Source organism: Narcine bancroftii, chromosome 4 (genome assembly GCF_036971445.1).
Source record: "Narcine bancroftii isolate sNarBan1 chromosome 4, sNarBan1.hap1, whole genome shotgun sequence".
NCBI lineage: Eukaryota > Metazoa > Chordata > Chondrichthyes > Torpediniformes > Narcinidae > Narcine > Narcine bancroftii.
In genome coordinates, this window is record NC_091472.1 from 14902369 (window position 1) to 14919798 (window position 17430).

The 17430-nt window shown below is 42.7% G+C and overlaps 1 protein-coding gene across 8 annotated transcripts in view; it reads left to right on the forward strand.

The window, feature by feature from the left end:
• Positions 1-12446, forward strand: part of LOC138760342 (endoplasmic reticulum membrane-associated RNA degradation protein-like) — a 157987-nt gene extending 145541 nt beyond the window's left edge. For all 8 annotated transcript variants that reach the window (XM_069930796.1, XM_069930795.1, XM_069930800.1 and 5 more), the window contains one exon: positions 12317-12446. In XM_069930796.1, the coding sequence (XP_069786897.1) occupies positions 12317-12356 (40 nt within the window). In that variant the 3' untranslated portion in view covers positions 12357-12446. The remainder of the gene's footprint in view (positions 1-12316) is intronic.
• The last annotated feature ends 4984 nt before the right edge of the window (positions 12447-17430 follow it).

The following is a 17430-nucleotide window of genomic DNA, read 5'->3' on the forward strand; positions in this document are numbered from 1 at the left end:
GGATGTGGTTTATTTCAGGATGTCAATGACTAGCACACGTGATTATTGAACAAACTTAGGATTACATGTGGTTGGGGTATTGAAGATTGTTAATGGACAGAAAAAAAATGATTAGTAATAACTGCATCGTTTACAGACTGCAGGGTGTGATTAGTGGGGCGGGGATGGATGATGAGTCCCCACTTGTTCACATTCTCAATAATTTGAATCTGGGAATTATAGGCCCGTGAGTCTGACGTCTGTGGTGGGCAAGTTGATGGAAAGTGTTCTGAGGGATGGTATTTACAAATATTTGGAGGTACAGGGATTGCTAGGGAGTAATCAGCATGGTTTTGTCAGGGGTAGATCATGCTTGACAAACTTGATTGAGTTTTTCGAGGGGGTTACAAAAAAGGTCGATGAAGGGAAAGCTGTGGATGTTGTCTATTTAGACTTTAGTAAAGCTTTTGACAAAGTTCCCCACAGGAGGTTAGGAAAAAAGGTGGAGGCATTAGGTATAAATAAGTAGGTAGTGAAATGGTTGAATGGGAGGTGTCAGAGAGTAGTGGTAGAAAATAGTTTGTCCAATTGGAGGCCGGTGACTAGTGGAGTTCCTCAGGGATCGGTCCTGGATCCACTACTGTTTGTTATATATATTAACGATCTGGAAGTAGGGGTGGAGAATTGGTTAAGCAAGTTTGCGGATGATACAAAGATTGGTGGTGTTGTGGACAGTGAGGAAGATTACAGTAGATTAAAAAGGTGATTTAGGAAGGCTGGAGGTGTGGGCTGAGAAATGGCTGATGGAATTTAATACAGATAAGTGTGAGGTGTTACATTTTGGGAAGGCAAATCTAAATAGGTCATATGCATTAAATGGTAGGCTATTGAGATGTGCAGAGCCACAAAGGGATTTAGGAGTGATGGTAAATAGTACACCCTCAAGGCTGATACTCAGGTAGATGTTGTGGTGAAGAAGGCATTTGGAATGTTGGCCTTCATAAATCGGAGTATTGAATTCAAGAGTAGGGAGGTTATGATGAAATTGTACAAGGCATTGGTGAGGCCAAATTTGGAGTACTGTGTACAGTTTTGGTCACCAAATTATAGGAAAGATATAAACAAAATAGAGAGAGTGCAGAGAAGGTTCACGAGAATGTTGACAGGATTTCAAGTTAGAGGGAAAGGTTGTGCAGACTGGGCCTTTTTTCTCTGGAGCGTAGAAGATTGAGAGGGGACTTGATAGAGGTGTTTAAGATTTTAAAAGGGACAGACAGAGTAAACGTGGATAGGCTTTTTCAATTAAGAGTGGGGGAGATTCAAACTAGAGGGCATGGTTTAAGATTGAAGGGGGAAAATTATAAGGGGAACATGAGGGGAAATTTCTTTACGCAAAGGGTGGTAGGGATGTGGAGTGAGCTTCCGACAGACGTGGTCAAGGCGGGATTATTGGTTACATTTAAGGAAAAATTGGATAGTTACATGGATAGGAGAGGACTGGAGGGCTATGGACCGGGTGCTGGTCAGTGGGACTAGGAGGGTGGGGATTTGTTATGGCATGGACTAGTAGGGCCGAACTGACCTGTTCTCTGTAAGTGGTTATATATGGTTATATGTGGTTATATATGGTTATATGTGGTTATATGTGGCTACCGAGGCCGGGGCCGCTGCCTACCCCTCGCTTTTTCCTGGATCGGGGCCGCCGCTGCCTACCCTCTGCCTGGACCAGGGCCGGGGCCGCCGCTGCTTTCCCTGTGCCCGGACCAGGGCCACCGCCTCCTTCTTTCTGCCCAGACTGAGGCCTCTGCCTGCTTCGCTCTGCCGAGGCCGGGGCCACCGCCTCCCCCTCGCTTCTGCCCGGACCGGGGCCTCCCGCCTGCCTCACTCTACCGAGGCCGGGGCTGCCGCCTCCCCCTCGCTTTTGCCCTGATCGGGGCCGCCGCCGCCTACCTTCTGCTCGGACTGGGGCCGGGGCCGCCGCTGCCTTCCAGTTACACCCCAGTTACACAACAGTAAGAAAGGGTGTGACTCGGTCAACCCCGTCAGAATCCAACCGGGTCCCTGACCTACCTAAGAGGTAGTTAGAGAACCCAATTAAACTTACCTAGGCCATGTCCACAGGTGATTTGCGACCAGGTATGGTCCGACCTAGGAGGGGAGGCAGGCCCCTCCAGCCCGGGTAAGAAACTTGCATAGGAGAAGACCACTCCGATATAAAACCTATGACCCAAGGACCTCACTGCCACGTCCCAGCTTGCTTGGCCACGGCACAAAAACCATGGGTGTAAAGGGTGGGGCCAGCACTGCGCACACTGCACTCCACCTAAAAGCTCCTCTGAGCAGGCCCGAGGACATGTCCACGTCCTCCCCATCCACGTCCTCCCCCTCAAAAATGCTCACAAACTCAAGCTAGCATGCTGGAACATCAGAACCATGCTAGACAAGGCTGACAGCCACCTACCTGAACGTCGGTCTGCCCTCATCGCACATGAACTCCTCAGACTTGACATCGACATAGCCGCTCTCAGTGAAGTCCGCCTTGCAGATGTAGGCAGCCTCCAAGAAAGCGGCGTGGGCTACACACTCTACTGGTCTGGCAAGCCTATGGATGAACGACGCCTATCTGGTGTAGGCTTCATGGTCAAGAACTCCATTGCCTCCAAACTCGAAAACCTCCTGACAGGCCACTCGGACCGGATCATGTCCATGCGACTCCCCCTCCAAAAAAAGCATCGCATCACCCTCATCAGTGTCTATGCTCCAACCCTCCAGGCGGAACCAGCAGAAAAGGACAAGTTCTACACTGATCTGCGCAACCTCATTCAATGCACCCCTACAGCCGACAAGGTTGTCATCCTTGGCGACTTCAACGCTCGTGTCGGCAAAGACTCAGGTCATATGTGGTCATATATGGTCATATATGGTTATATGTGGTTGTATATGGTCATATATGGTAATGGTTACATATGGTCACGGATGGCAGTCTCTTCAATCTGAGGCGCCTGCAAGCTCACACCAAGACACAAGAGCAACTTGTCTGAGAACTACTCTTTGCAGACGATGCTGCTTTAAATGCCCATTCAGAGCCAGCTCTTCAGCGCTTGATGTCCTGTTTTGCGGAAACTGCCAAAATGTTTGGCCGAGAAGTCAGCCTGAAGAAAACTGAGGTCATCCATCAGCCAGCTCCCCACCATGACTACCAACCCCCCCACATCTCCATTGGGCACTCAAAACGGTCAACCAGTTTACCTATCTCGGCTGCACCATTTCATCGGATGCAAGGATCGATGAGATAGACAACAGACTTGCCAAGGCAAATAGCGCCTTTGGAAGACTACACAAAAGAGTCTGGAAAAACTACCAACTGAAAAACCTCACAAAGATTAGCGTATACAGAGCTGTAAACCTCACAAAGATTAGCGTATACAGAGCTGTTGTCATACCCACACTCCTGTTCGGCTCCGAATCATGGGTCCTCTACCGGCATCACATACGGCTCCTAGAACGCTTCCACCAGTGTTGTCTCCGCTCCATCCTCAACATTCATTGGAGCGCCTTCATCCCTAACATCGAGGTACTCGAGATGACAGAGGCTGACAGCATCGAATCCATGCTGCTGAAGATCCAACTGCGTTGGGTAGGTCACGTCTCCAGAATGAGGACTATCGCCTTCCCAAGATCGTGTTATATGGTGAGCTCTCCACTGGCCACCGTGACAGAGGTGCACCAAAGAAGAAGTATAAGGACTGCCTAAAGAAATCTCTTGGTGCCTGTCCCACATTGACCACCGCCAGTGGGCTGATATCGCCTCAAACCGTGCATCTTGGCGCCTCACAGTTTGGCGGGCAGCAACCTCCTTTGAAGAAGACCGCAGAGCCCACCTCACTGACAAAAGAAAAAGGAGGAAAAACACAACACCCAACCCCAACCAACCAATTTTCCCCTGCAACCGTGTCTGCCTGTCCCACATCAGACTTGTCAGCCACAAACGAGCCTGCAGCTGACGTGGACATTTACCCCTCCATAAATCTTCGTCTGCAAAGCCAAGCCAAATATATAGTAATATATGATCATATGTGGTTATATATTTGGTCATATGTGGTCATATATGGTTGTATATGGTAATATATGGTCATATATATGGTTATATGGTTACATATGGTTAAATCTGGTTACATCTGGTTATATATATATATATGGTTACATGGTTACATATGGTTGTATATGGTCTTATATGGTCATATATGGTCATATATGGTTATATATGGTCATATATGGTTATATGTGGTTATATATGGTCATGGTGGGGAGCTGGCTGATGGAGGACCTCAGTTTTCTTCAGGCTGACTTCCAGGCCAAACATTTTGGCAGTTTCCGCAAAGCAGGACGTCAAGCGCTGAAGAGCTGGCTCTGAATGGGCAACTAAAGCGGAATCGTCTGCAAAGAGTAGTTCACGGACAAGTTTCTCTTGTGTCTTGGTGTGAGCTTGCAGGCGCCTCAGATTGAAGAGACTGCCATCCGTGCGGTACCGGATGTAAACAGCGTCTTCATTGTTGGGGTCTTTCATGGCTTGGTTCAGCATCATGCTGAAGAAGATTGAAAAGAGGGTTGGTGCGAGAACACAGCCTTGCTTCACGCCATTGTTAATGGAGAAGGGTTCAGAGAGCTCATTGCTGTATCTGACCCGACCTTGTTGGTTTTCGTGCAGTTGGATAATCATGTTGAGGAACTTTGGGCGACATCCGATGCGCTCTAGTATTTGCCAAAGCCCTTTCCTGCTCACGGTGTCGAAGGCTTTGGTGAGGTCAACAAAGGTGATGTAGAGTCCTTTGTTTTGTTCTCTGCACTTTTCTTGGAGCTGTCTGAGGGCAAAGACCATGTCAGTAGTTCCTCTATTTGCGCGAAAGCCACACTGTGATTCTGGGAGCACCCCCACATCTCCATCGGGCACCTTTAGGCAGTCCTTGTACCTTTTCTTTGGTGCACCTCTGTCACGGTGGCCAGTGGAGAGCTCGCCATATAACACGATCTTGGGAAGGCGATGGTCCTCCATTCTGGAGACGTGACCCACCCAGCGCAGCTGGATCTTCAGCAGCGTGGACTCGATGCTGTTGACCTCTGCCATCTCGAGTACTTCGACGTTAGGGGTGTGAGCGCTCCAATGGATGTTGAGGATGGAGCGGAGACAACGCTGGTGGAAGCGTTCTAGGAGCCGTAGGTGGTGCCGGTAGATGACCCGTGATTCGGAGCCGAACAGGAGTGTGGGTATGACAACGGCTCTGTATACGCTTATCTTTGTGAGGTTTTTCAGTTGGTTGTTTTTCCAGACTCTTTTGTGTAGTCTTCCAAAGGCGCTATTTGCCTTGGCGAGTCTGTTGTCTATCTCATTGTCGATCCTTGCATCTGATGAAATGGTGCAGCCGAGATAGGTAAACTGGTTGACCGTTTTGAGTTTTGTGTTATATATGGTTATATGTCATATATGGTCATATATGGTTTAATATGGTCGTATATGGTTTAATATGGTCGTATATGGTTTAATATGGTCGTATATGGTTTAATATGGTCGTATATGGTTTAATATGGTCGTATATGGTTTAATATGGTCGTATATGGTTTAATATGGTCGTATATGGTTTAATATGGTCGTATATGGTTTAATATGGTCGTATATGGTTTAATATGGTCGTATATGGTTTAATATGGTCGTATATGGTTTAATATGGTCGTATATGGTTTAATATGGTCGTATATGGTTTAATATGGTCGTATATGGTTTAATATGGTCGTATATGGTTTAATATGGTCGTATATGGTTTAATATGGTCGTATATGGTTTAATATGGTCGTATATGGTTATATATGGACGATTACAGGTCTGATGATGCTCTGAAATGCTCACCCAGCAAGATGTCCCTTAACCGACCAGGTTCGTAACCAAGTAATAGTTCCAGTATGGCCTCTCGCCTCGTTAGCATGTCCACAAATTGTCAGAAATCCTTCTTGGGCTCACATCACAAATTCTACCCCATCTATTCCTTTCATTCAAAGGAGGTGCTAGCCGGTATTTGGGAATTAGGTCTCCATATCAACAGCTGCTGGTTTTGAATCTTTTCAAAATCTGCCTACTTATCTGCTCCTCAGTGGCCCAGTGGCTATTGGAGGGCCTACAGAATACTTGAAATAGACTGATCACTCCCTTCCTGTTTGTTCTTCCAACCCTACTAACAGTAGATGATCCCTCCACAACATCCTTTCTTTCCGCAGCTATGACACTATTCCTGATTAGCAATGTCCAAAGTTCGCTTATGGGTGAGACAGAATTGTGTTATTATTAATATTCAGTAATAAAATATATATTTCTTTGTAAAGTTATTTTGTGGGTTGGATTTGGGGGCACACTTATAGATGCACATAATTACACTCAGAGAGTCCTTTGAAATGGCAGCTGGCAGATCTCGGAGACCGTTTGTTTGCTTATTCATTGTTCTGCTGGAAGCCTGTTTGCTTAAAGAGACAGTGTGACTGCTAATTCAAAGCTGTAAGCAGTCATGAAAATCTTATGACTGTTTGCCATTGAAAACTGAAAACAATAGGTTTTTGCTCAGAAGCATCTGTGTGCACGCACAACCATTCTGCTGGCTGGTCTCAGCAGACAACTTGGAGTCATATCCACTCATACTTTTGGAAGAGATGAAACTTCAAAGACAGCAATGATGCCAAGTCACATGTTTAAAGTCATTTTCAGAGAACATATCACTGAAACAGAGACATTTTGAAACCAGAAGGTGCTTGACCTGTAAGTCACATAGGATTGAAATCCAGTAACAATCCTTTGGAGAAGGAGGACTGGTTGTGTTCTCCTTACGAAAAGGAGGAAAAGTGAAAAAGTGGTTTTGAAAAATTCTGCCACTTCAACTGCCTCTTTGAAAAGAGGACAGATTCATCATGACCACTTCTTCATGGCTACTTCATGAAACCCTTGCCTGGGTTTGTGAAATTATTGTGGATTTCAGAAAAATTAGTTCTGAAATTTCCATGCAAGAGAGGAAAATCATTTGTATGAAGAAACAATTCTTTGAAAACAACTCTACAGGAAATTTATGAGTTTTGAGAAGTCTGATGCCTCACACTTACTCCATAATCATTTGAACAGCAGTAAAGACTGAGTTTCAACACAAAAGCTTTCTGAGACTGACCTTTAAAACCATCTCTTTAGAATTAAGCCTAAACTGTATTGGGTTGGGTTTTGCCCCACCCACCCACACACACACACACACACACACTTACTTGCACATAGTGAAGTTCAGTTAGAGTTAAGTAGGAAATGTTATGCTGTTAATAGTTATTAATAACATTTATTGTTTTAAGATACCATTGTCTTGGTGAATTTCTATTGCTGCTGGTCTAGTACGTAACACAGGAATTTAAATTTGCTCACCTTCTCCAACTCGGAAACCCCAATGATCACTGGATCATATACCTCAGGCTTTTGTTTCCTAAAGTCTACAATCATCTCCTTGGTCTTAGTGACATTGAGTGAGAGATTGTTGTTAGTACACAATTCAGCCAAGTTTTCGATCTTCCTGTGTGCTGTTTCGTTGCCCTTTTTTCTACAGCCCACTATGGTGATGTCATCAGCAAATTTGTAAATGGTGCTGTCATGCTGAACAATGCAGACATGGGTGTAAAGCAAGTAGAGCAGGGGGCTAAGAATGCAACCCTGCATTGCTCCAGTACTGATGGAGATTGTGGAGGAGGTGTTCTTGCCAATCCTCACTGATTGTGGTCTGGAGGTTAGGAAATCCAGGAACCAATTACACAGTGGAGTATTGAGGCCCAGGCCTTGGAATTTGCTGATTAATTCTGAGGGGATGATGTTGTTGAATGCCAAACTATAGTCGATAAAGAGCATCTTTGCTGCTCAAGGGTTTTGTGTGGAGCCAGTGAGGTGGCATCTGTTCTAGACCTGTTACTGTGGTAGGCAAATTGGAACGGATCCATGTCCTCTCTCAAACTGATATGCTTCAACACCAGCCTCTCAAAACTTTTCATCTCTGTGGATTGAACATCACTGGTTGATAGACATTTAGGCAGATTACCACATTGTTCTTGGGCCCTACTACAATTGCTACCACATCCTGTCAGAATAAGATGTTGAAGATATCTGTGAATACATTGGCCGTTGGTCAGCACGTGTTCAGTTCTCAGCCCGGGTACTCTGTCCAGATTGGATGCTTTTGTTCAATTCCCTCTCCTGAAAACAGCACGTAACATCATCCTTGGATACTGACAATGAAGGATCTTTGGGGACACAGTGTGGGTGCGTTGTTCATCCTTGTTCTGGCGCACAAATCTGGCATGGAAGGCACTTGGGAGTGAAGCTTCGCTATCTCCTACTTCACTAGGTTTGGGTTTTTAGCATTTAGACCCTGCTACAAGTTGGGTATCCTGTTGTTTTCATTCTCATCCAGAATCTCCATTTCGCCCGGGAGATGGTTTTCAGTAGGTTGTACCTTCACCTTGTGTAGTATTCTGGATCTCTGGACTTGGAAACCTACCATCTGGCTCTCAGCAGGTTCCAGATTTCAGTAGATATTTATCTGAAGTGCTATGAAAAAGAATAAGTGGCTCAGATGAATCCCAATGCCTTCAATCGGCTCGAAAACCTTCGCTCTTCTTTCTTGCCCCTGTGAAATTTGCATCGAGTTGCTACATAGACAAAAGCAATAGAGCAAATTACAGCACTGAATTTGTGTGGCTCTTTATCTGTAACCACTATGGATTTACACAAGATAACCAATCTAGGCCATGCCACACTTCACAACAAAGAGGTAAGCCTCAAAATATTTTTCTGGGTTGTGCAGAGCACCAGCTAGATTTTGAAGGCATCTTCCCTGTGGTGAACATTTAAGTAAAATATTATTTTGTGGTTATTGGACCCAAAAGCATTCACAACAACAGCAGATGAATCCTTGAACTGATTAATTCTATAAATGATTCCTCTCTGTCTGATAACAAGAATTGTCAACATGATAGAATTTGGTTAATATTTCTCTCCTTGCTCAGATGTGTCCATTGCTTCACCTCGATAAGGTACATGATGTGTGTGTCAAAAGGATCGAGTTGGAGCCACAGTTCTTTCATCCTGCTTATATATTTTGGTATTCCTGTTCATTTGTTATTAGGTACAATTCTCACTCAAAAACAGTGGTTCTCAACTTTTTTCTTTCCACTCACACACCACTTCAAGTATTTCCTATGCCATAGGTGCTCTGTGATCAGTAAGGGATTGCTTAAGGTGGGATGTGGGTGGGAAGGGAAGGTTGAGAACCACTACTCTCAACTCAATTGTTACTGAAATATTTTGCTTGAGGAAAATTGTCAATGGCCCATTTCTTTTTGGAGGTACGAAACCGTGCACATAACAAGTCAATTAGATACGATTAAAGCAGTGGTTTTCAAACTTTTTATTTCCAGCCATATCCCATCTGAAGCAATCCCTTACTAATCACAGAGCACCTATGGCATAGGGAACACAAAGTCATATGTTGGCTTATTTGGAAGATCTAACGAAGCCAAAGAATTGTTTTATGTGCATTGCAATTAAGTCAAGTCACGTTTATTATCATCTGATTGTACAAGTACCACCCAACAAAGCAGCATTCTCCATCCCTCGATGGAAAACATGCAGACACACAACCAGACAAACAATACATATGCAGGACAAGTCTTTATATGTACAAAGCAATAAATAAACATTGCTTTGTGCGTATGTGAGTCTTGGATGGTTCGTGTGAGCAGCTTGTCCTTTGGTCGTTCAGCATTCTCACTGCCCATGGCAAGAAGCTTGTTCCTCAGCCTGGTGGTGCTAGCTCTGATACTCCTGTATCTCCCCCAATGGGAGAAGCTGAAAGATGGGGTGGAAAGGGTCCACAGTGAAAACTATCCCAGTTGATCACTTCAATGAGGGGGAGGGGGGAAGGGAGCCTCCAATGATCCTCACTGCCACTCTTATGGCCCTGTGGATTGACCTCTGATCCATTTCTCTACAGCAACCGTACCTCACTGTAATGTAGGAAACAGGATAATTTGTGCACTGCAAGTCCCCATTTATGATAATAACCCCAAAGACAAATAAGCTTTGATGTCACAGTTGACATTTATTGCCCATCTGATATATTTCTCATTCAAACTGTGTGTTAGTGTTCCAGCTATAGTTCATACAACCATGATTGGAGTCTGGTTGAAAACAACATGATTCTTTCATTAATTCCCTCAATTGAGGTGCAAAAATCACAAAAAGCAATATACCAAAAAACCCAGAGATCTTCCTTCTAAGTAATATAAGAAATAAAGAATTTGGACTTGATTTAGATGGAGCACAAAAAAGATTTGTTATGATAGCCCTAGCTGTAGCAAAAAAATGCAATGGTACATAGAAATAAATAAATGTATTCCATTAGAAAAAATAACAATTTAAAAAATAATATCACAATATTCGGACAAATATGGGAACCGTACATGAAATACAATAGAGAAATCCTACCACGGACCTCCACCACTTAAAATGACAGAAGGAGAAGACAACGAAATGAACTGACTCAGTGTAAAAAAGTAAAGGACAAAAATTTCTGTTTATTTTTATTAAGTGACGACATTGTTTAACGGGTTTAATGTATCTTATAGATTGAACTTTAAATAAATGGGAAGGGGGAGGGAGGGAGGGAAGGGAGGGGGAAAAAAGGGGAGAAAATGACACTATATATTCAAGAGAAAAAATGTCAATGTATTTTGGTCAGTATGGTTTATAGTGTGAAAAATAAAAAAAAATTGAGGTGCCTTCTATAAGCACATTTGCTAATATCTCTTCTGGGGTAAAATAGTATGCTTGATAGGAGCAAACTTTTCTCAACAACATCTGAGCCAATCATTTCTGCCATGTAGAAGGACAAAAGCAGCAGGTACCTGGAAACATGACTACCTGCTTGTTCTTCCAAGTCTCACACCAACTTAGAACCATAGAACATTACAGTACAGAAACGGGCCCCTTTGGCCCCTAGTCTGTGCAAACCCTTTTTCTGCCTAGTCCCACTGACTTGCATCCAATCTTGAAGGATTATTTTTCCTTCCATGTTGCTGGGTCTAAAACCTGGAAATAAAATTCCCAACAACTGCTTGGGAGTATCTTCACGTCAGTGACATCTCAAGGACAGTTGGGGATGAGCAATTGAAACCAAGTGAAACTAAGGAACTGGCTTTAATGATGTTTTTATGATGAACTCCATTCAAGCTACATCTGGATGTAACATAGAAAAAATTATGGCCTGTGGGACTAACCAACTTCACATTCTTGTTCCCACATAATTAATACATATTGTAACATCAAAGAATGCCTGAAGTGAAAGCTGAGTCACCAATATTGTCATATTTCATTCCTTGATCTGATTTCAAGTTTGGAACTTTATCAAACAGCTTCATTAAAAAAAAAACCAAGGAATTCCCACTAATTTCTCGTCCTTTATTACCAATTTAGTTTGTTCCACTGGCTGGAGGTGGGGGCAGGGGTGGGGGTTGGGGGGGGGGGGTAGGTGGCTTTGCTGATGTTCCCTTGTTTTGGAATCCAGGACCCACAGGGCTTAGCCTAAAATTAGAGCCAGGTCTTTCAGAATCCAGGAAACACTTCTACAGGCAGAGTTGTATAAATTTCAAACTCTCTTCCACAAAGGCTTTGATGCCAGCCCAATTGTTAATCTTAAATTTTGGTAATCGTAGTGTTAAGGGAAATAGGAAAAAAGTGGGTATATTCATTTAGGTTACAGAACAGCCATGATCTTATGTTCAAGGGACTGAAAAATCCTGCATCTTTATGTCCAGCCATAAAGGATATTGTCTTATTTAAATTGGAACAGAATTTCCTGGGAAATATGCTCAAGATTTGCTTGTCACTATTAAAATGCAAATAACTGACCCATTTATGCTCAGTGAAAATTGCTGTCGAAGGTTCACCATTCCGCCTCTGGCCTTGTGGTCAACTTATGCTGTCGAAGGTTCACCATTCCGCCTCTGGCCTTGTGGTCAACTTATGCTGTCGAAGGTTCACCATTCCGCCTCTGGCCTTGTGGTCAACTTATGCTGTCGAAGGTTCACCATTCCGCCTCTGACCTTGTGGTCAACTTATGCTGTCGAAGGTTCACCATTCTACCTCTGGCCTTGTGGTCAACTTATCTCTCTGTTTGAAGAACATGCCGAATCAATTACCAACAAGTTAGTGTCAATATTTTTCTCTTCTCTTTATTGCACAGTGGGAAGTTTACATTTGTTTATTTGTTTACAGGTGCCCATTGTGCAGTTTTGCTTGTACCACCAATAAGTGATAATTCTGCCCGGCCCGCAGGAAGAAGAATCTCAGGGTTGTATGGGGTGTCATGTATGTGTTCTGACAATAAATATGAATCTGAATTTCACACTGTAAGTACCTTCTCAGTAACTTTTTTTTAAAATTCTAATAGAATGAAACAAAATAACTTCTTTTAACTTCCTACATAACCCGCTTTCATGTGGCCAGGATACCCCAACGTAAAGCCGCCTAAAATACCCGAATGCGACTGTTGGGAGGCCACTTGAAAGCAGAGAACCCTGACCCAAGGAGTATTTACCCAACCCTCCTTGGGTAGGTGTATCCTCTGCTTCCGAGCGCTCCCCCTTGGCACCTGAAAGTGGGTGGGACTACGACCAGAGTTGACAGGAGCCGGCGTATCCTCTGCAGCGCCTCTCCCCGCTGTGGACCTTTCAGGTGCCAGAACAGCGCCTTCAGCACTGCCACCTGAATGCGGCTTCATACACACCTGCAGCTGGCTCTGGAGCCGCATTCTCCCAGCTATTCCACCTGAAAGCGGCTATAGAAAGGAATAATTCAAAGCATGGAGCATCATTGGGTACAGGCAGCAAGCAAGAATTTTGGTGCATATGCACATTGTACAATGTATATAACAATATTGTTGTATTTAAAGATTGGAGAAACAAATTTGCAGGGCTGGATACAGGGAAATATTTCTTCTAGCTGAGGAGCTTAGTCCCAGTAGTCGGAGTCTCAGGACAAAAAGGCTGTTTAGGATTGGATGAAAATAAGTCTCAGCATTTCGCAGTTGGTGGGCCTTTGGGATTTGATAGATTGCAGGGTTCAGATATGAAATAAATTAGGACAGTTCAAAAAATGAGTTAGATCAGCAATACTCCAGTTCTTTTGGTTGGATCTCCATCTCACCATTGCCGTTAATGTACCTCAAAATCAGACCGGGGCCTTTTCTCATTATAATTACATAATACCTAAACAGGTATTGGAATTGTAATGATCGGTCAGCAAACCAGGACTGCTACAAATAGAAAACTAAAGCAATTGCTGTAGGGTCCAGCATCTCATTAACATGCAAGCCCTATGTGAATTAGACCTCTAGCCTCCTGTATCCTGATATCTGTGGAATATAGCATACCAACTGATAATGACTGGACATGGTCTCAAACACCCAAAGACTGGAGTTAGGGGTTTAAAAACAAAACATAAAATCCACATCACCCTGCCTTTTCCAAATAAACCATCCAGAATTGTAGAGAATTTTGGACACACAACCGATTAAATTGCAACGAGTTCCCAGTCTCTCTGATAATTTTATCCATTTTCAAACACCTTAATGAGATAAAGGGTGTAAACACAAAGCAGCTGGAGAATATCATTTGGATGACCAAAATAAATGTAATTGTTTACAAGCCATCTGCTTGGTAGCCCTGTTACCTGCAGTGTAGCAGGGATGTCAATAAAACAGCTGCCCCAAATGAAGAACCAGGCTCAAACCCCAACATAAAGTCTCCAATAAATCTTATAAATAACACATTCCTTTTTTATATCTGTTCCCAGCAGTTACTGGCAAATGTAGTTGAGAGTGGGCTGCAATTGTCAATGGCTGTACAGAGTTGCAGCTAAGATGCTGTTACATTGACTTTCTCTGAAACTCAAACACGAGGAGATGTGAGGGAGAGATAACCATGACATCTGGGAGATGTGCTAATCCAGACAGTACCTGTTGTAATTAATCATCTTCTATAATTAACTAGGGATGTAATTAGATCTAATGATACTGAATACATGGTGCAACCATTTAAACACACAAAACATCGGATGTCACCTGTTCTTAATGAAGGGATCAGTGACCTACTAAGATATCCTCCCTGTACATTAGTTGGTACATTGGCACAGAAGAAAGCCAGTGTTTGAGGTGAGCGACTATGAGAACCTTTCATAATCAATTGAAACTGTGGAATCTCAAATGTAAAATTATCATTTAATACTGTGAACAGTTTCATTTAACATTTTTCTTTTATCAGTTCAATGGAGGGCATATCTGTTGGATTAGAGTGAAATACAGAATGAGGTTACCTATTATTATAGAACACGATAGTGGTGCAATGAACAATTTTTGTGTTCCCTCACCACCAAATATCTGACACTTTCTCACTTCTAATATAATTTGCGGATAAGACTTTAGAATGATGCTTTGTGTGCATTAGCTGATGGTATTTACTACATTTCTCATGAAATTATTCCCAAAAATAAACTTTTTAAAGTAATGTTTACAGATTAAAAAGTTGCCTGAATGGTAATCTGTGGTTCAGGTCTCAGTGAAAGATGTGAGCACAAAATGTTAGACTGATTTTCAGTCAAGGTACTCAGGGAATGCTGCATTGGAAAAGGTTCTGACTTTTGGATTAGATATAGATGAATATAAAATATAAAGGACGTGCAGAGGAAAATGTATTGTGTCTAATGGCATACAAGATCCCCCTCACCCACATTTCTGCAGGGAATATTAAGAATTTTTCAGTGTATTTGTGGGTAAGCATTCAATCTTATTGAAATATGTAGCTGCAGTATAGCAGAAAAAACTTGGACAAAACATGCAACTCAGACAACAGGAAAAGTTTATTTTAATAATAATTCTGCTGTAATGTACAAGAGAAAATAAAAGCAGCTTAGTTATAGCAGAAAACATTTTATAAAAGCAAACCGCCGTTGTCCATCCCTGTGCTGGACCATCTGCCCCGTTCTCTCCCAGTGGCTGGCTGTCAGTCCCCACGCTGGTCCCGCTGCCCCGCTCTCTCCCGGTGTGGAACAGGGCGGTGGGATCAGTGTGGGGACTGTTGGTGCGCTGTCGGTGGGGAGAAGACCAGTGGGATCAGTCTAGGGACTGGTAGCGGTGGGATCAGTGTGGGGACCATTGAGCGAGACCCGACAGCCCGGCACCAGTTCCCAAAGATAGATAGTGGTGGAGCTCGAGAGCCACACAGTGACGATGATCATGTCGGTGTTACTCACCATTATCATCCTAATTTCAACTCTCCGTATAAGACCCGGGGATATTTCTGTGCCATTTGTTTGAAGAAAAGTGGGAATTATGTGCCATCAAATATGGTACATTATGTCTTGTCCAATATTTATTTCCCTAAGCAGTGTTAAAAGGAATTCAAATGACACTGGACAACAAAGACTTTCCTCCTGATCACTTTTGGATGTATTTTATGGATTTTTGAATTGCAAATCACAAAAATCACCTTAAAACTTTCCTTTCATGTACCAATTTTTAGATATAACCTATTTTGTGATCTCTTGTCATATTTTAAGTTTACTTCAAGCATACTGGAATGAGCCCAGAGGACCCCAAAACCCAGCAGCAATAGATATTCACCAAGACAAATGGTTACTTAAACAAAAGTTGCTTTTAATTATCTTTAAACATGAAAATAGAATCACACTTTAACTTAACCCCCTTCTAATTCTAAGTGCATGTGTATGTAATGTGGGTGTAAATTCAAAAAAGTCCTTTGGTTCATAGTTCAATCTCACTTCTCATTCCTCCAAGTTTACTGGTTGCAGGCAATTCTTATATTGTGCACAGAATTTAACATTTATAAAGTTCATCAGGCTTTGGTGCTTGAAAGGTAAATGGTTACCGCTCAGGAAGGACTTTATCAGTTTTCAGAGAGATTTGTTGTTCCACGGCATCCACAACTGATTCCTTTTTAATCAGCGACTCCAATGTCTCGCTGATGAAACTTTCCCTTTCAGGGTTCTCCAGATGATAACCTCTTTCTTTCAGATCACCACAGAGTTCCTTTTTGTTTCTCCTATTCCAAGTGAAACATTAGACCACCAGTCCTCTCCTTTTGCATGACCCACAAGGGTTTTGACCAGGCCGTTTTCCAAATGGAGCTTTCCACAAGCTTGCCAGCTTGTCCTATTCCAGTCCCAGCTGCCTCTGCTGGCTGTAACACTGCATAATGCGCGCGCTCTCTCTCTCTCTCTCTTTTCGAGAGAAAGGCTGTTTGACGCTCCTTGCTTGCAAAACCACATGACCCTCTTAAACAGCAAGTTCTCTTCCAGACAATTTGTAGCTCTAGAGATCTTTCATCTGTCGCCTTTTGTAAACAACAATCCATTAGTGAAGTCTCTTGAGCACTCTTCAAAGCTCTTGCAAAAGCCAGTTTGTCTCGCCTTAGTAGAGATCCAGTATTTCAAATAAGATCTATTTTAAAGTGTTTGTATGTAACCTACTCTAAGAAACCTTGCCCAATTTATCTCCCCAAAACATATCTATATACTCTGTCACAATACTAAATCATGAAGCATGCCATTGAAAATTCCTTTTCTGTATTCACATTCTCTGTTGATCTTGGTACAGTCAGTGACGAACTTGGCGAAAGGTTTCACCAGGACATGGCGACCATGGAAAAGTGGTATCACGGGAACTGGAATCCATCAATGCTGGCCGACTATTGTTGGACACTGACATGAGGGGCATCAGATGCTGAGTACAAATGAAAATCAGCAGCAAAACATTTTTAGGTCCGTCGAACTAACGGGCAATGTGTCGGCGTCATTATATGATTAAACAGGCTCAATTCTCCAACTTACTATGTGAAACAGCAAATCTGAAATTATCTGTGTTCAGCTTGAAGTTGTCAGTAATACACAGTTTTTTCATGAAGCGTTCCTTTAGAAAAAGTTTGTTGTCCAGTGTTATTTGCTGTTTTGGAGAGCTTGCTCTGTATAAATAAGCATCCCCTTTCCCCACATTAAAACTGCGACTGTGTTTCAAAAATAATCTATTGCCTGGAGATCATGAAACTGAAAGATTCCATGGAGATTGTTTTAACTGGTAGATCTCTATGTACAGACTTTATGCTAATGCACATCATAATAATAACCTTGTGATTAATATATGTCTCTTCATCATATGAATTGCATTTATCTGTATTTTTCATCCTAACAGGCTATGGATATTTTCCTGTTAGTTTCTCCCTTTATTAATTGGCAGTAATCTTTGAATCAATTTTGGACTCCACCCAAGTTTAATTTACTGAAGGAAAATTAGAGAAATATTAATTCTTAATATTCTC